The 20,163-nt window shown below is 36.9% G+C and overlaps 1 protein-coding gene across 1 annotated transcript in view; it reads right to left on the reverse strand.

Moving 5' to 3' along the window:
- The window catches only part of COL21A1 (collagen type XXI alpha 1 chain), a 164,471-nt gene that overhangs the window by 26,029 nt on the left and 118,279 nt on the right, over nucleotides 1-20,163 (reverse strand). Inside the window, exon 16 of the mRNA XM_081141626.1 lies at nucleotides 13,124-13,177. Within this exon, the coding sequence (XP_080997752.1) occupies nucleotides 13,124-13,177 (54 nt within the window). The remainder of the gene's footprint in view (nucleotides 1-13,123; nucleotides 13,178-20,163) is intronic.

Raw genomic sequence — 20,163 nt, forward strand, 5'->3', positions numbered from 1 at the left:
TAAACCTGAAAACCAATTCAATTTCAAAGAATAGTTCCAAAGTAATACCAGAGTTGTTCTAAAATAATCTCTGAGACTCTGAAACCCTAAAAAGTGCAGATCATACTTTTTGGGGGCACATGGAATGTCACTGTATAACTCAAACCAAATTGAGTGAATTTCTCAATAAGGAGAAAATTGAACATGGATTTTCCAAAGATCTTAGTAACTGACTCAATTACTGAATAGAAGCTGTATACCATTTTCCAGAGAAATCTGAAAATTATAATAAATTTCAAAAAAACACAAAGAAATATATAAGTCATCAAATAAAAGTATTTAAAGCATCAAATAAAAGGTGAAGGTAATTTGAGGAAGGAAACAAATTAATGAATATTGAACCTAATTAATTCATTTATGTGGTAAAAAGTAAATAACTATTTAAAAATTATATCTATAGCCTTTAGTCTTTATTTATAACCTATTTTTGAAATATTATATATATAATGTTACACCTAAATTATTGTATTTATTGTGTATCTCTGCCCACTGTGAGTTTTATGTTTGTATGATGTATATCCCCATTTTTTTCTACTGAAAATAATGAGACGATAGACTAATAAGCATTGACTAAAGAAAAAAAACTAATTGTTAGTTTTCTACTGACCTATGACAAATTAACAACACACTTAGTAACTTAGAACAACAGAATTTATTCATTTACAGTCTGCAGGTCAGAGTTCAGCATGGGTGAAACTGGGCTAAAGTCAAGTTGCTGACAAGGCTACGTCCTTCCTGAAACTTCTAGGGGAGAACCCATTTCCTACTGAGTCGGGTTACTGGGAAAATTGAATTCCTTGCAGTGGTGGGACCAAGGTATCTGTTTCCTTGCTGACTGTAAACTGAGGACCATTCCCAGTTTCTAGATGAAACCACATCCCTTGGCTCATGGACCCCTTCCTTCATCTTCAGGGTCAGCAATGGCCAGTCGGTTCTTCTCCAGTTGAATATTCCGACCCATTCCTCACCCATCTCCTTCCAGGTTTAATTATTTTTTATGAGATTGGGCCCACCCAGGAAATCCACTGTAATCTCAAGGTCATCACCTCGATCACACCTGTAAAGTCTCTTTCCCATGAAAATGAACCTATTCCCACGTCCTGGGGATTAGGATGTGGATACCTTTCTGGGGGTGGGGGAGTCAATATTTTGTCTACCTCAGAAACAGTATTATTCCAGGACCGGATAGTTTCTATGTTAGTTCAACTTCCCCAGGGCATTAAAAAGATGGAGATGGTCTAAATTAAAGTTATGAGGCCATCATAACCCTAATAATAAAACCAGTCAAGAATAATACCTAAAAAAAGAAATCTACAAACTGATCTATATCGTTAGTACAAATGCAAGTGGCTTTATTATGACGTTAGGAAATCAAACAGAACAGTGAGACAGAACAAAAGCTGGGCGTGATGCAGCAGGACTTATTTCAGGATGCAATGAGTGCTCGGCATTAAGAACTATACCCATATAATGTTATGCTCATGTAAGTTACTGTAGTAACAGAGGAGGAACAATACAAAATCATCTCAAAAGGTACTAAAAATTCATTTTGTGAAATGTATCCTGTATTACTTATTACAGACTTTTAACAACCCAGATCAAGAACTTGGTAAAACTGAGTCTAAATCCATCGGAAACCGATTATAAACATCGGACTTGGTGAAACAATAGACATGTCTAGTCAAAGTTAGGAACAAAGCACAGGTGGCTTTGAAGGAGTAATTTCACGGACAGGACTACGTCCTTTCTGAAAACGGTTTCCTAAGTACGTGGGAATGTAAAAACATCAACAGGAGAGGCTAAATGAAATGCATCCCTGCTGTAAGTAGGTTCTATATTCTCTCTGTAACCTGGTCTGGTAAAGCACCCATAACATTGTAAAGTTAAAGCTTCAACGGACAGCATTCCTTATTGTAAAAATATGTGTATGTGTTGCTTATATATTTGAATATGAAAAGAAAAAGTTTGAAAAGGATCTCACTGAATGAAAAACAGCTGTTATCTCTGGAGATGGCAATAGGATTTCGGTAAGACAGACTTTCAAATTTACAACAAAACTTCTATATATTTTGCCTATTTTTTAAAAGTTAAAGGATAAAAATGTGTAATAATTAATGTAAACAATGAATAAATAAATATAATTAAAATGTTCAGTAAATTGAAACGTGGCCCCCGCCGACTTTACATTTCAAAAAATTCTCAGAAAAACCATCTAAGATCTTTTTCTTCACGTCTGAGTCATCAAAGAAACTACTGTGAAACGCTGGTCTGCCAAAACACAGAGGTAATGCTCTGAATGGCTGTGGCTCTCATTGGGTCCAAACAAAAGCTAAAACAATGAGAAAGACTCAAAGATCAATTCTGGAAGAGTCTTAACAGACTCACTACTGTGACTTCAGGCAATAACACACTGGCTCAGTTTTCATGGCTTGGTAGGCTATTCTTGTAGGTAATTTTTTACATGTCGCTCAGGATAAACTGTTAGACAAAGGGACCAGTCTTTCTTAGGGAGGGACAATGCTGTGTTTTAGAAGCAAGGTCTTTGATAAAAGAGCTAGAAATTTGGCACTGGACAAAATTAGCCTAACCGGTGAGCATTTCCCCACTTACCCACAGAAACAGAAATTAACTTATCTAGAATTAAAAATTGTTTTATTATTAAATACTATGTAAATTTTTAAATGTCTAGTAAAATTAATCACCTAAAAATTTCATGTAAAATTGAAAGTAGAATAAGTTTAAATGACCGAATTCCTATCTTTGTGAAGATTGACCTCTCTTTCATAAACACGTTTAGTCTAACTCAATTGCATATAGATGGATCTTTGTTCTACAAGATAGATTTGTTTCTGAGATTGTGTCAAAAAATAAAATAGCCCTGGCCTGGTGGCTCAGTTGGTTAAACGGTGTCCCATGCTCCAAAAAGGCGCTGGTTCAATTCCCGGTCAGGGCACCTGCCTGGGCTGCCAGCTCGATCCGCTGTCCAGGTGCATGCAGGAGGCAGCGGATCTTGTTTCTCTCCCACACAGATATTTCCCCTCTCCCCCCCTCCCTTCTTCTAAAATAATAATAATAATAATAAAGTATTTTAAATATAGAAGGGAACTGGATCCATTTGGAAATATAATTTCATATTATCATTCAGGGCAATACTGAAGCTTATTTAGGCAGAGGAAACTATTAAAATGCATACGGCCTAAAAGGATAGGGTCATAATTCCATTTTCTTTTATCAGTGTCATTAAAATTAATTGTTCTCAGCTGGGTACCATCTTTCTACTACTTTCATATTCCTGTTTTGATCAATTTGTTTCATAGCCTCTATATCACTAGTTATCAAACTTTACATCAGACTCACACAGAGTAGCGATTAAAAATACGGTTTCTCAGGCTTCAGCTCCTGACTCTGATTTATTAGGATGAGGTTGGGCTAGGAAACCTGAATTTTAACTGAAACCCTGAGCAATTCTGATTAAAGTAATCTGTGAATCACAGTTGGAAAAGTTCTTTATGAAAAAAATAACAAAAACTCTTAAAAATTATCTGTATTTGGGATGTTAAGCTAAGAGAGTCATCAAGGAGTTTTTAATTTGATTTATGATCTGCCAATTAAATTTTCACACAATCCATTTTATGTCTCTCTGCTTAAAAACTACTATATATAACTTATTTTCTCACCCATCTTTGACCCTGTGATTAAAATTTTTAACATTGTGCCTTTCATGATTAACTTCATTTTTCTTTAATGTCTTTAAAGAGTCGTAACCTGCCTAGCTGGTGTTGCTCAGTGGTTGAGAGTCCATTGATTCCCAAGTCAGGGCACATGCCCAAGTTTTGGGCTTAATTCCCCAGTAAGGGGCTTGCAAGAGGCAGCCAATCAATGACTCTCATCACTGATGTTTCTATCTCTCTCTCCCTCTCCCTTCCTCTCTCTGAAATCAATAAAAACATATTTTTTAAAAAGAGTCATAACCTGCCACACGATTTTTATACACACCTTTATAGAGTATGTTTCTTGAATGAATTTTCTATTTCTCTAACTGAAGAGCAAGTGTTCCATCTGAAACCACCTGGTATAATGTACATTCTATGATTGCTCAGCCAATATTAGCACCTACGATGCATCTCAGTAAGTATCTGCAACAATTCTAAGGTTCTCTAGTGGAGGTTTTTCATTTTGTATGATTAATCACTATATTTTAAAATATTTTGTTCTTGCCCGGCCGAGCGTGGCTCAGTGGTTGAGCGTCGACCTAGGATCCAGGTGATAGGGGTTCGATTCCCAGTCAGGGCACAGGCCCGGGTTGCGGGCTCCATCCCCAGTCGGGAGGCGTGCAGGAGGCAGCCGATCAATGACTCTCTCATCATTGATGTTTCTTTCTCTCTCTCTCCCTCTCCTTTCCTCTCTCTGAAGTCAATAAAAATATATTTTTTTAAAATAATAATAAAATAAAAAATTTTGTTCAGAAATTCTTTGTTTTACCAAATCCATCAATTAAGTGCCTTCTCTTTTATGTAGACAGCTGAAGAACATTCTATCACAACAACAAAATTATTCATAGTTTTTAGAACCAATAAATCATCACAGGACTCCTTGGCCCTGGTTGAATTTTAATATTAGTGTATCAAATTACTCTTTGTACTTTATTTGTAAGAAAGAGTTTCATTGAAAACACCCAGTCCCTATGTGTTAATTAAATAAAATTAAAAGAAATCTGTGTTGATATTTTTCATCAGATTAAATTCATTGTGAACTATTAGAGTAGCACATGACTTCTGGAATATATTTATAAATTCTAGTCTTGTGATTAATATAGTCTTTAGCTAACAACACACTTCATTTTTTTATATAACCCCCAAAGCATGTATACACGCCAAAGTATTTCAAAGACACAATCTTTTAAAGAACCAAAATTAAAACAGAATATAAACAGATAACTAGGACTTAATTAGGCATATCTATTTCAAACAATGGAACACTCCTGCTCATTACAAAAATTATTTTTATAAACCATTTCAGTACCTAGAACTATTGGCCATCCATTACCTAATTAGGTGCTTACCTCATTACCAAAAATAAAAACAAATATTGATGTAAACAAAATAAATATTTTCGAGTGCTCTTTCTCAAATACTCCCCCTCCATTTTAACATCCCATACACACATCCAGAACATAAATAATTTTCAGGTGTTAATTCCCAGAGGCATCATACATTTGCCTAGTGTTCCCAGTGGTATCCACAATCAAGCACTTTGAATATATTTATTAAAACATAAAACACGAGAAAGAGATCTTTAGAATGGAATGATCTAGCCACCAAAGTGTGCACTATGGGTCACATAAAAAAATATAGTTGTTTCCACAGTCATTGAAAGTAGAATGAAGGTAAAACATTATCATTTCATCTGCTCAAATAGCAGTTTATATGGTTCATGTAACTAGTATTAAAACAAATATGACTTGTCTTGAGCAACACTGTTTTGTTAATTCTGTATTTTTCATGCTTTGAAAATGGAGAATGTATTTGAACTCTTTAAGAATATCATAAGAGTACCTCTTAGATATCAAAGGTTTTTAACACAAAAATGCCCCTGGTCCTCATATGACTAAAGAGCATATTTACTCAGAGGATATGTTACCCATTCTGAGACTTGATCACACATAGTTTCTTATGTTCAACTACATTTATTCCTCTTGTCGTTTCAGGGTTCAAAAAGTCTCTTAAATTACAAAGAAATGGACAAAGAAGGGGGACTCAAAGAAGTATATTTTAATACTTATCAACAATCTTACAATAACCATGTTATAAAAGATTTCTTCAAAACACCACCAACAAAAATGATCAATACCATAAGCACAGAGCTTCTAAACTTAAAATCCACTATGTCACTTTATAAAGTTGTCTGATGGTGGTCTGGTTTTACTATGCCAGTGAAGTCATTTATAGCAGGAAAGAATCAAACAGGTCTATGATTATACCTGGTGGGACCTTATTAACTACTGTACTTTATATAGATAGCTGGTCAACATTTGCTTTGTAAGATCAAAGAAAATATATATTTTCACAGCCATTACAATGCCAAATGCCATATTCTGGGAGAGAAAAAGAAATGTACATGTTATTTATAATTTTAGTCACTCCTGTAAATAATCAGACATTTACATTATTTAATTTAAATAAAACATACTTCAAAATTCATTCAAAGAGTTGTTCTCCACCAAGTTTTAAAACCTAACCCTGGAATTAGCAAGGAATTATTATAACAATAATGGTAATTGAATTTCCTAAATTGTTAAATGCTGGTTGCCTTCACCCTAAAAATGCAATGTCAAATTCTTAGCAGACTGAAAGTTAAGGTTGTTCCACTGAACACATACCAAGGATGTGCCACTCCTGGGGCCTGCAAGAGGAGTGGGGGGAAAAGTGTTACAAATCAGCACAAAAGACTTTAAAATCTTGCCGTACAATTGCAAATCAAATAAGAACAAGGACAGAACCAGTGGGGTTTTTCCCTCTTACCTTTATTCTCAATCCAAATAAGAAATATAGTCAAGTGGGCAAATAAAGACACCTCCCCTTCGCTAGTATAATAAAGTGGATTATTCCACATGGGAAACCACCATAGCAGTTCAACCTGAACTTTTCCCAGGAATTTCATGCTTGTCTTCTGTGTATATGCATAAAAATGACATGTCAAGTAATCGCACCACAGAAAAGGTGATTAAACAAAAGACCTACTTGTCTCTTAAGTAAATGATGACTTGGAAGGGCTCAGCAGTTAACATTACACCATGAGACAAGCATAACATGTGGTTTAGCAAGAATTCAAAAGGCATGAGGAAAGGAAACAAAAGCCTCTAGGAGCCAATGTCCTCAAATACAGTCAATGACTCCCATGTCTTTATTCCTGGAAAAATGATAAAGCAAACATTTCCAGAAGGAAAAAAAAAAAAAAAGAGTTAAGGCATCCTTAACTAAGAAATATGTGCTCACCTCCATAGATCCAGAAAATGTTGCATCTTTTGACATCCTCCGTGAGCCACGGAGCTCCAGGGATCCTGGCTCAAGCAGGAGAACCCTAGTCCTGCCTACAAACCTGCACCTCGGGCCATAGGCTCCCTGTGCACCAGCGAGCGGTTCAGGCTGCCTGAGAAAAACGCTACACTAAACATGAGGTGTCATCAGGACTGCGGGGCGGGACATGAGTCACTGTGACAAAGAGGCTGTGGAAACACTGCTCCTGCAGGTACCTAGTCGGCAACAGCCAGCCAACACAGGAGGCTGACCAACATGAGAATCTGGTCGAAAAGCTGATTAGACCGAAAATTAGTATTCCCGGTTATCATCTGACAACTTCTGGTAAACGTAGAGTGCTCCCTGTACTGCCCTGTGCCCCATCCACACAAAATAAAATCAAAGTGATTTTATGAGAAGTTAGAAGGACATAGGTCCAATGATTGAGGATTCCCTAAAATAGGAATGACTGTTCTCCATCCCCTGGCACAAAAATAAAATGTAACCTGACAAACCAAAATATTTTAATAAGAAAGAAAGGGTGCAAAACACTCAAAACCCAGGCCTTAATTTTTTATAACATATTACAGAAACATGTTCACAGGGGGAAATAAAAGACAGACAAGCAAAAGTAGAACATAACAAACATCAGAAACTGACCTGGAGGAAAACATAAGCAAAGCCACGTTTACCATGCAGATCCTTTCTTATGCATACAGATTCATACAGTAGTATATTTTTAATCTGTGGTTTATATACATTATGCATTATGTGTCAGACATTCCAATTGTTCCAAATTTGTAATATGATGAATAGTACGGGGAAGGTACATGGGCTCAAAGGTACTAAACAGAATGCAAAAATATAGAAAAATGAGAAAGCGGATAAAAATAAGTTTTTAAAAACACACGAGAGTTTAACAAAATTGATTACACAAAAAATATTGGTGACTGAGGAGCCTTGCTTTTAACCAAATTGTCATTTAAACCTGTTTATCTATTTGCTTTAAGTCCAAATGTTTACAATTAATACATGTGCTACCAAGAGTTTGAGATATGTATCAGTATGTAGTCATATGTAGCCATATGCCTTTATACATAGGTTCAGTACAGAAATAACTGTTAAGGATTAGAGGAGATGAAAAGCCCAGTGTACTGGTTTCCTTTGGCTGCTATAAAAAAAAAAAATTACCATAAACGTATTAGCTTAAAACAACAGAATTTTATTCTCACATAGTTCTTGAGGCCAGAAGTCTAAAGTCAAGGTCCAGTCAGGGTTGCAGTCCCCCAGAGGCTCTAAGGGAAAATCCATTCCTCACCTCTTCCATCTTCTGGTAACTGCCAGCATCCCTTGACTTGTGGCCTCATATCATCCCAATCTCAACCACTATACTATGTTCTCTTTGCCTCCTCTGAGAAACTTCAGTTCTGCTCTTAATGCCTTTCAACTGATTGGATCAGGCCCACCCAGGTAAGCCAGGATCATTTCCCCACCACAAGATCTTTTAGACATATCTGTGAAGACCCTTTATTCTAATAAGACAACAGTTCTAGATTTCAGGCATTATGGTCTGATATCCTTCTGGGGAAGCAAAGCATCCATCATTCAATCAACTACACCTAGTATCCACAGAAATTCTTTTAAAATTTCCTTGAATCTGACCCACCATTTCTTACTAGAATTCAATTAGTCCCCACTTTTACATGTCTATTCTAATTACTCAAAGCTTAGTCCCCCCTACTGAAATGCCCCCAGTGTTATCTAGATATGTTTCATTTAAAACTATATTAGGATCACCACCCTGAGCCAAAATCAATTCTTCTTGCTCTATTCCTAGTTTGTTGCCTGGTCCTCCTGTGCCTCTACCTACGTGATAAGATTTTGAGTCATCCATTCTCATCCTACCCACATGCAATTGATCCTTGAGCTCTACTGGTACCATTTAGTTCACTTTAAATAGTCCAAAACTCTCCACCTCAACTCTGAATGTTCTTGCCTTAACTGGAACTGGAGGTAACAGGGCTCAGCTACCAGGCTCTGTCTTCCATCTCGGCTCACCTTCTATGCATTCATTCTCTACTCTGCTTTCTAAATCTGATCATATTATTCCCCTACCTAAAACCTTTGAAGGGCTCCCACTGCTCTCAGATTTAAGTCCAAATAGCAGAGACATATCAGGCCCTTCTTGATTTGCAGTCTACCTAACCCCTACAACCTCACCTTGCACTGTTATCCCATTCTCTCCATGTATACTTAGTAGCCTAAACTAGTGGCAGTTTTCCTCAGAGTATCATGATTTCTTTTACTTCTATGTTTTGAAACAGGCTACAGACTCCTGCCTTGCAAGCCCAAAGAATCAGCCAACTCCCATTTATATTCGAGAATTTGGCCAAGAGAGCATCCTGCTTAAGAATGCATCCCTATACACTTTAAATAAGTATGGTATGTGAACTCTCTCTCAAAAATGCTGTTTAGAAAAAAATGCACCCCTTTCAGTAGCATCCTCAAATTCATTTAGTGTTCTACACATCTTCTACAAATTTGCAAGACTCCCCTGTTCCCACCTCCATAACATTTATGCTATGTTGTGATCTACTGGCTCATCTGACTGCTTGAAGGCAGGGCCATGACATTAATCTTCACATTCTCATCAACTGGTATGACATCTGGCACAAAGCAGACACTCAGTAAATGCTTACTGGATGAATGACTTAAATGCTATGATCCTTAAACACAGTGAAACATGGTTGAAACCAATTATAATAAATCCAGCAGAAGTTGAGTGGGTATCATTTGCTACTTAGAAAGTAAGTTGCCTTTAGGACTGAATTACTATTAGGATTGACAATACTGGCCTTTCAAATGCAAAGCATAGGCATGTGGATGTAATTGTACTTTAAAGCAGCATAATTATTTTCCAGTAAAATACAGCCTTTGTCCTCAAGTTGAATTCCAGGAGTTAGTTCATATTTACCAATCTGCTTACATGGATGAGTCATCATCCGGCTGCTATAAGCTGTGTTTAATTAGCTTTAAAGCATTTCTTCTAAGAGCTTCTGTCCTTTCAACTTAAGCTCCATTAATTTTCTTGGCTGCCACATTATAGAACAAATAATATAGTGAACATGACCTTTTTAGTGGGGCCAAATCTTTCATTATAGATACTTAAAACCAGCATCCACATGCAACGGAAGAGACTTCATTTCTTGGCATCATCAAGTATATCAACTCATTTTTTTCATGTTTTCAAAGCTTCTCCACAAAGGGTAAGGATCAGTCTCCCTAGGATGACATTTCTAACAACCAAATTTCCATTGTCAAACTAACAGGATAGTTTGTAATGTTAATTGTTCTTAACTGGAAGAGAGTAAAGACCAAGAGAACTGTATCCAAGTAATAGGGGTAAATTTTAGAGGCTAATCTATTCATTGTTTTCCTAACAGAGTATGTCGCCTGGCACAGGAAACCTGACTGCCCTCCCCACCATTTAGCAGGAAAGAGAGAGAAGTGAGAGAAAAGGGATAAGGGACCCTTTCTTACATTTTCTGATCTGGTGGGAAAGGAACTGAAGAGTCTCACTTGGTAACTCCCTGTTTTCTATCTTGTTGGTTTAGGAGGAGAGATTACATCTAAATAACCTCCACTCTCCCACTGCCATCATTCCCTGCCCCAACTCCTTGCTTCTGATTTTTTTCTTAGAACTTTGTGGCTTAGGTTTCTTTGTGTGGGTTTTTAAAATCCTTTTACTGTCTACCTCCACTATGAGGTTGTAAGCCTCCATGGGGCATTGCAGTGTTTCTCTCCTCACTGAACCCAACGCCTTCCACATTCCACGGATGCACTAAATGTCGGGTTGAAATCTGAAGGACCACGCTGCCTGGTATAAGAATTTATGCTGGTGCAAAAGCTCCAGACAGGGGTAAGTCTTGAATAAAGTAGGAACAGGCAGGGCAGGAGAAAACGCAAGTTGGTGTCCTTCCAGCTGACAATAAGGAAGGGCAGCCTTGGGAGAGGAAAACTCCCCTCGGGAGCTCCTAATTTTCTACTCATTTTCATCTCAGTTTGGTTTAATTAACAGGATCACAGTAGTGTTAATTTCAAAATAAATATATGCTGCTCACATGGCATTATGGTTTACAGAGACTTGCTGGTCACTGTTTCTTTGGAAAAATTAGTCACTAATGCTTACAAATAATTGACACAAACATTTAGAACACAATCGACTCAAATGATAATCTGCCTGTGATGTCCATTGTCTCTACTTCCCTCCCTCCTTTCACCTTCTCTCTCACCTCCCTGTCTTCACTCACACAGGCGTGAGTGCACGTGTGCACAAACACACACACTTTCTATTTTTCTGAAACCAAAATATAAACATAGTCTCATATCCAGTTACCTAGTCCTAGAATTATACTTTGATAATAATTATGGGTCAGACATATTGAACTCACACTATCCCTACTGAATTCTCCCCATTCCACTGAAACCCCAGTTGAGACCTTATTTTCAGGGGCCTGGTCTGTCAAAACAGCCAGCTAATCACTGCCCTGATTCCCGTTGCCTCTCCTTTTGTTTGTTCTACATATACCAGTAGCTCATAACCGCCTCTAAAGCACTACTTTTCACATGTTCTTCTTCTGTTCTTGCAAAATTTTCAAGGCAAGTGAATCAAGTTTGCTTCCCAAATTCATATTCCAGGGTCTCCACAGGGTCCTAATCAACCTTCCTAACTTTACTTCCTGCCACCCAACGAGGACCCTTCACACGACCTCATAAGGTCATTTCATTATTTCTTGGGCTCACCCTTAACCAACTTACCTGTGTGTCTTCACTCATACTAGTTCCTCCTTTGGCTTCCTTTCATCCCCAGTCACCCTTTCATGACTAAATCTAGCCCTAAATCCTTGGTAAAAATTTCTCAGTCACCCCATGAATCAAGGTTCCCTTTCTAAGCTCCTTCAGCATTTCGAATAACCCCAAGCACTTGTGCAATGTTTTCACAATTTTTTCACATGTCCTCTGTAAGCCTCACAACAAATCTATGAAGTAGGCACTACAAGTACACTTTTTCAATGAGGAGAAAGGTCTTGCAAGATGTGAAGTGACTTATCCTAGCTCACACAGCTGGAATGTGGCAGAGACTATCTTCAAGCCCTAGGCTTCTCACTCCATGTTAAACCCATATCTGGCATTTACTATAATCTGCCTCAGGTTGGTCTGCACCACTTTTTATCTCCCAAACTAGATTATAAGCTCGTGCTATGTAGAGAAACTTGCCCCAGTGCACCAAAATACACAATATGAGAATTCAATGAATATCTGATTGAGTGATTCTAAGAGTAGTTCAATTCCTCCACCTCATTTAAGAAGCTTCAGTGATCCCTCTTATGCCCAATATTTAGATTCTGAGCACTCAACTGAACACTGTGATACACTGCAACAGATACTGGCTATTATTTAATTTCTTGACCTAGTTCCCCCCAAAACTAATTGAAAATTCCCTGAAGATAGGCAATTTTGAAAAATAAAACAAAATCTGCTGGTATTTAAATGTTGGCCAAGTTGGCCATGAGTTGTAGGAATAAAAAGTGGAAAAAACTGTATTTCCAAAACTCATCTGAAGTTGAGTCATATGGCACACTTGCTACAAATACATGAATCTAGGATTCAGATTCACTACTTTTACAATCATGTGTTTCTTAACCTTGATTCTTATTGAACATATAATCCCAGCGAGCATACTACAAAGCAATGAGCAAGTGACAAAGTGACATTGACTAAGGCTCATCGAGAGACCATGCTGCTGTGCTACATGCTCGCCTGTGTGGGCAGGACTGCTTGTGATTCATGCTGCACATAAATTTCCTGCTAGCAAAATTCTCCCTAGGTTGTAAAAGCTGATCACATATTTCACTATTTTAAAGCGTTCCACAAAGAGTCCTACAACTTCCGAATCTGGAAGCCACTGAAGAAGAATAGGGCGCCTGGGAGGAGAGTGTAAGTAGTTGAGAGACTTCATGAAAAGAAAAGAACTTCATCCCTTAGAACTGAATTGAGAAGGTACTTACAGGCTCTCCCCGTGATCCATCCTGGCCCGGAGCACCTGGAGGTCCTGCTTCTCCCTTTTAGTGTAAAAAGAAAGAATTCCATTTTTAGACATGTTTATAAAATAATTGTATATATTACATATTAAAGCATATTAGATGCAAACAGAAAAAAAAATTACTCCTAGATTATTGATATTCACTTTTCCTGACATCAAATAACTTATTCTGAAATTCATAAAGTGACTATACAAATAGTAAATCTATATATGACAGCAGGTAGTTAAGTTATAAAATAACTGTGTACTGTGTACTCACGAGAATAGGATACTACTCTTATCTTCACAGTAAATGTGACCAAAGTTTACATCAATCCTTTTAATATTTATTTTTAGTTTTACTTGAATATTGATCATCCTATTGGATCTAGTTTTGCCTCCCAAGACTTGCATTTTAAAACCAAAATAAAGCGCTTTCATTAAGAATATGCATATATGCATAACCCATGGACACAGACAATAGTGGATGAAAGCCTGGGGAGGGGGAGGGAACAGAGAGGGGATCAATGGGGGGGGGGGAGACATCTGTACTACTTTCAACAATAAAGATAAGTTAAAATTTTTTTAAAAACAATGGAGTTATTACAAAATAAAAAATGGAATTATTACTTGAAATTATTTGGTACTTTAGTGTCTACCTATTTAAAATGAACATCAAAAAATGTGTATTTTTAGGTAACTGTCAAAAAAGTATAATAACTTTTAGTTGTATACCTCTACATTTTTATGCTCAAATTATTTAACCATCTTATTTTATATCCACCTTTTAGCATCCTAAAAGTGTTTCCCAAATTTAGGCTTTTTGAAACCTAACAGTCATTAAAAGCCATGATTTTGTCTCTGTTCAGTGAATTGTTACATCATAACAAGTAAACACTTTTTTCATGCCAGGGAGACCATTTCATCCTGCAAGCAAGAGAGAAAGTAAAACAAAAAAAATTTATTTTTATAAATACCTGAAATGCCTGAATTAAAAGCGGTATAAGGATACATATACTGAGCATACGCCAATACTGTTTCCCAGAGTTTCACATTCTAATGAATTTCCCAAAATTATAAGAAATAAACCACAGAGGGAAGAACCTCTAAAACTTGGCTAATATAATCAGCACTTAGGAAAACATCCAATCACATCCCATTATATAAACACGGATTCCCCCACTTTTATGAAATCTTGCATTTCATTAGCACAATGGAATACCAACTAAAGCCAAATAGTTCATCTGTTCCAATTTTATTTACAAACATTAGCGGGCAGTTGAGAACAGAGGGAGCAAAAGTATGTTTTCCTGTAAATTAATCAAATTGGGGGAAGGAAGTCCTGCTGACCTAATTCTTCAGAAAAGCTTATAAAAATTTTCGGAAAAACAAAGATGCATGTTAGATCCACTTAGTTTTAAAGGTATGGCTCAAAAATCAGAGAAAAGGGATATGTGAGATTCTAAATTATCAGAAAAATAATGCAATAGCTTTACGTACACTCAACACTCATCTCAATAGTCAGGAGAATTCATCCAAGTGAGTGGTTCTCAAGCATGGCCCCCGCCCCAGCCAGATCAGCTCCACTTCACGTGTGAACTTCTTCAAGGTGCAAAATTTCAGGCCCTACAGCAGACCTACTGAACCAGCGGCTCCGGATGGTGGAGCCCAAAAATCTGTTTTAACAGATCTCCCGCTGGTTCGGATTTCGGCACCACGGCACTGCTGTTATCAGGCCACCTAACCTCCCCGACCTCCAGGTACTGTCACAGGTGACTTGTTAAGCAAATCTGGAATTTATTTATTTTTCCTTTTTATTGAATTTATTGGGTGACACTAGTTATCAAAATTATATAGGTTTCAGGTGCACAACTTCACGAGGCATCATCTATACACTGTACTGTGTGCTCACCACCACAAGTCAAGTCTCCATCCATCACCATTTATCCCCTTATACCCTCCACCTTCCCCCACTCTCCCCTCCTGCCCCCCACCCTCACCCCCGCCCCCCACAATTATCACACTGTTGTCTGTGTTCATGAGTTTTTTCTCTTTTTTTTTCTTTTTTACTCAATCCCTCCACAGCCCTGTCCCCCATCCAACAGGTTTCAGACTTCTCTCCAACTATGAGTCTGTCTCTAATTTGCTTGTTAGTTCATTTTGTTCATTAGATTCCACACATGTGTAGTTTAGATATTTTGTATATACAATAAAGAGGGGAGGGCAGTTGTAAGATAGTAGAAAAAAGCTAATTTGGGATTACATGACAATTTTGGTTAGTAAAATCTCCCCTTTTACATCTCTGACTGTTGACCAAATGTTATTATTTTATCCTAATTAGCAGGTTGTCTTTTTTTAAAAAAAAAAAAAAAAAAAAGTAACCATCAGCAAGGTTCAATAATGAAATTCCTCAATTATGTGAGAATTTCATTTATCTTTAGTCTTCCTACTTCTTGTTGGGACAGATAATCAGAATGATATATAATCTATCCTTTATAATCTACAGCAGCGATTCGTAGACTTTAGCTCTGTCAGAGCCACCTGGAGGGTTTGTTAGTCTGCAGATCCCAGAGTTCCTAATTTATAGGTCGGCAGTAAATCCCAATAATCTGCATTTCTAACAGGTTTCCAGGACGTGTCATTACTGCTGGTCTTGGACCACACTTTGAGAACCACTGCTCTAGCCCAGATCTCAAGAAAGAGACTTTCTGCTCTTACCAGTCCCTCTATCTGTGAACTACAGTGGCATTGTATACTTTTATACTTGGCACTAAATTTTACCACGGCCAGGCTGTTCAGCAGGGGTCTCGTTTATGTGGGTGCTGTTTTCCTGATTTGCATATTCTTTGAAAGCAGGAAACATGAGGTTTTTTAAATCACCTACAATATTTAGAACAGTGCTGAAACGGAATGTAAGACTATATACAAGGTGACACGTCTCCTTCTTTTCAAACATTGAAGCATCTCAAGGAAGAGGGAATGGACTATTTAGTCTTTTTTTTATTAAATTTATTGGGGTGACAATGGTCAATATGAACATGTAGGATTCAAGTGGGGGTATCTATGTTACAAGACCTGTATATTGCTCTGTGTGCCCACTACCCAAAGTCATATCTTCTCCCGTCACCATATATTAAGACCCCCTGGACTATTTATTCTCAAATGCTTAATTTCAAACAGATAAATGAAATGGAGAAAACATCTGTGGATAGGGCTACAGCATTTGTTTTTTGGAAGATTATGCAGGCTAATTATCGTGAGAGTCAATAACCTTCACCTAGGAGTGTTCTGTTCATTCTTTTAATGATGTTTCACTGAGAGATGAAAGGATGATTTCTGCTTGGCCATTTCCCATAACATAATCAAACGCAGTACACAACTAACCTGTGAAATTCAGTATCAACCAGAACTTAACCTGATCACCCGACTGTTTTCATGACCCCGAGAATGGGACACACACACCCCAATTTGTTTGGCTGGTGGAAAATGGCATATAGCATGCCTCTACCTCTAACTTATTAGTTTGCTATTGCATTAGCTTCTTTCTCAATTAAAAAAATAATTGAGAAAATGTCATGCTAAACATTAGTACTCAAACCCAATTTCTACAGCTAATGTCAAAGATGATTTATTCTGCAACAAACCAGTTATTTTTAAGAAGGACATTTAACCAAAAACAGACATATGAAACATGCATTGCATGTGTATCTCCTTTCATGCTGTGTCTTTAATCCTGACCCACAAGAAAATAAAAGGATGGAGAGTAATTTCCTTGTGACCACAGCAACCCTCAAAATCAGGTGGGAGATGTAAGACCATTACAACATACTTCAATTTTGAGGAAGATCTTTACTTTGTTAGTAAACACTTTATTTTGACTTTGATCTTACTGTACAGTTGATTTTTCATATGTAAAAAAGCCTCTAGCATTCTGGAGGTTATACTGAAGCTATAAGGCTGGGAAGCGTCCCTGGCTGACCAAATACACAGACATGGAGCTCAGAAGGCATCATGCAGTGACAGGGTCACACAAAGGCGGCCTGGAATTCTCACTCTGCCAAGTAACTGACTGCACTTTCGAGTAAACTTTTTAAGCTCTCTTAATCTGATCTTAATGTCTAAATGACATCAATACTCCCAATTTTAGGTCTTCTTCTTTAAAAAAAAAAAAAGCCTTTGTGAAAGTGTCTTGCATAGCTCTCAGCATAGAACGGTAGATCCATAACAGTTAGCTACTCCACGGCCACCAAAAAAGTTGGGGTTTTAACAGTCCTTTACTTTTATGATTCATTTTAGCATTCAAATGTTTTTATATTTGGCAATATAATTTAGGCAAATTAGTATTTTAAAAAATAAAGTCAATATTTTAAAATGCATAAAAACAGTAAAGTCAATAGTTTTATCATCATTTCCTATGTTTGGAAAAGATTATTTGGGTACAATGGTTTTTCAGCAATTTGGTAAAAGAAATTTTCATTGGTTATTAAATTATGGCTAATCTTGGACAAATTATCTTGCATCTCCATACCTTATTTTCCTCAACTGTAAAAGCACAAAATTTTTTCTCTTTCATAATGATTTATTATATTAATGAGAAAACGTGTATAAAGTGCTGAGGAAAGAGCCAGGCATGTAGTAAGTATCCAATAAATTATGTCCTTTATTATAATCTGTCCTCTCCTATGTTCCTGTCTTTTCATAGCCAGTTTAAATACCATGTTTCGGTATTTCAGTTGCTCTCTGACTAAATTCTTACCCCTTTAGCTCACTGTTCATCTGCTTCTGCTTCGCTTGGCTATGCAAACCCCAATACTGAGTAAACCAAACTGAAAGCCCCTTCAGATCCACGACTGGGCTTCTAAGTGTAGACATGGGAGGGAAAAACAGTACAACAGTCACAGAGATCGTAACTGCCAGCTTCGACTGGACCTCAATGCAACTCCTATATTTACTTGATCTCCTCTCTACCATATTTTCACACAGATACGTAAAAAGTTATCCACTCAACAAATTTTGCCTTTTTGTCCCTTCTCTCAAAAGGTGACAACTCCCACTTCTTTTGAGAAAACAAGTCAAACATTCTGCCACCAAACCAGTACACTTGCCTGCATTTGTTTTTTTGGGGGTTTTTTTACAATGTAACAGATGTCCCGCATACAACCTAAGAAACCCTTCCAGCTCTGTTCAGTAGCCCTTGCATTCCACATTCCGAATGAGATGGAGCCGTTCTCTAGATCTAACTACTTGCCGCCCATCTACTCTTGGATGTGCCACAAGAATCTTAAATGAACACATTATGCTTCTCACTTCTCACCCCCTCAACAGAAGATACAGTAAACCCTTCCCAGTAATTCATTCCATTGTTTAAAGAAACTTCTAACTTCACTCTACATAAAAAAAGAGACACTCTAAGAAGCCTAGTAAGCCACTTAAACTTTTACACCCTACCTACTATTGCAAGTCTAAATATATATGACATTTCAAACTATAAAGGAATTGGCAGACAATACCCAAACAAAACTACTAAAAGAAAAAATAGAAAATGAGAATCAAAACATTTCAGTAAATTTCCCTCACACAAAAATAAACAAGGAGCAGAAGAAAATTGTAAAAAAGTGCTGTAACCTAGATTAACATTATACAAGCATTTTCAGATGTAAAAAAAAGGAATATACAAAATAAGAATTAAATTAACTCAGGAAATAAATGGAAAAGACAAAATCATCTTGGATATTATAACTAAATTACTAGAGACCAAAGGGAAATAGATTTCATTTTAAATTTAAAAAGGCATTGAGGAGAGCCTTGGCCAGGTGGCTGGCTGGGTTAGATGCAGCATCGTCCCATACACCCAAAAAAGGTTGTGGGTTTGATTCCTGGTCAGGGCACATACCTAGGTTGTGAGCTCCATCCCCAGTTGGGGCACATACAGGAGGCAATGGATCGATGCTTCTCTCTTTCTTTTTCTCTCTTCTCCTTCCTCTCTCTCTAAAATCAATAAAATCATATCCTTGGGTGAGGATTTAAAAAAAGAAAAAAAGGCATTGATGAGGAAACTAAACATAGCCCATAAAAATAAAATTTTTAAAAAGATAAAAAGGCTCAGAAAGTAACAGAGATAGAAGACTCAACATATCAAAGAAGTCTCAACATATCTGTAAACCAAAAAATGTAAAAAATAGTTCTATTTAAAACTAAAATGCAAGAGAAAATTCCAGAATTAAAAGAAGCACTGAATCTACTTATTGAAAGGATTTGAGGATAATTGAAATTTTTTTCTTTTCTTTTCTTTAATATATCTGTTTTGATTTCACAGAGAGGAAGGGAGAGAGAGAGAGATAGAAACTAATGATGAGAGAGTCATAGGTTGATGCTCAACTGCTGACCCACACCAGGCCAGGCAAAATTTTTAATTCTGATTCATAAATTATGCTATTAGGCTTATAAACATAAAGGTGTTTTTTGTTTTTTTAAAAAAACACCTCTGGGTTTCTATACAAAATGACAAAGCCACTTACAAAGGAAAGATAATTTGGTTGACATCAGTAACATATATGACAGTAGTGAAGCAACATTTCAAAGAAATTCAAGGGAAAACACTGAGGTGATAAGGGTTTTATAATAGTTAGACAAGTTATCATTCAAGTAACAAGAATATAGAAGAATATGTTGCAATATAAGAATTCAAAGAATCCTGTATACACAAGCCTAGCTTCCTAAGGAATATAGTGCTAGAGGAGAATTGTCATCAAACTCTAATTTTGACTATGGGGCTGGTGATGAATGCTAAATATATTTAATTGTGGATCTGAAAGAAAGGTGAGGAAAGGGTGGAAAAATAGTTTATAAATATTACATGATCTGAAAAAGTAGAAGTTATATGTTCAAACAAATACAGCGAATGGAAAGGGGAAATAGAGTCAGTTCATCAATTGCAACAGAGATAACAGGGTATTATTTAAAGTTAACAAAGCAAAGATTAGATGTCTAAGTAAGGTAAAGGGCTACTAAGGGAATTCTGAAGTG

This window comes from Miniopterus schreibersii (assembly GCF_964146895.1).
Source record: "Miniopterus schreibersii genome assembly, chromosome: 6".
NCBI lineage: Eukaryota > Metazoa > Chordata > Mammalia > Chiroptera > Miniopteridae > Miniopterus > Miniopterus schreibersii.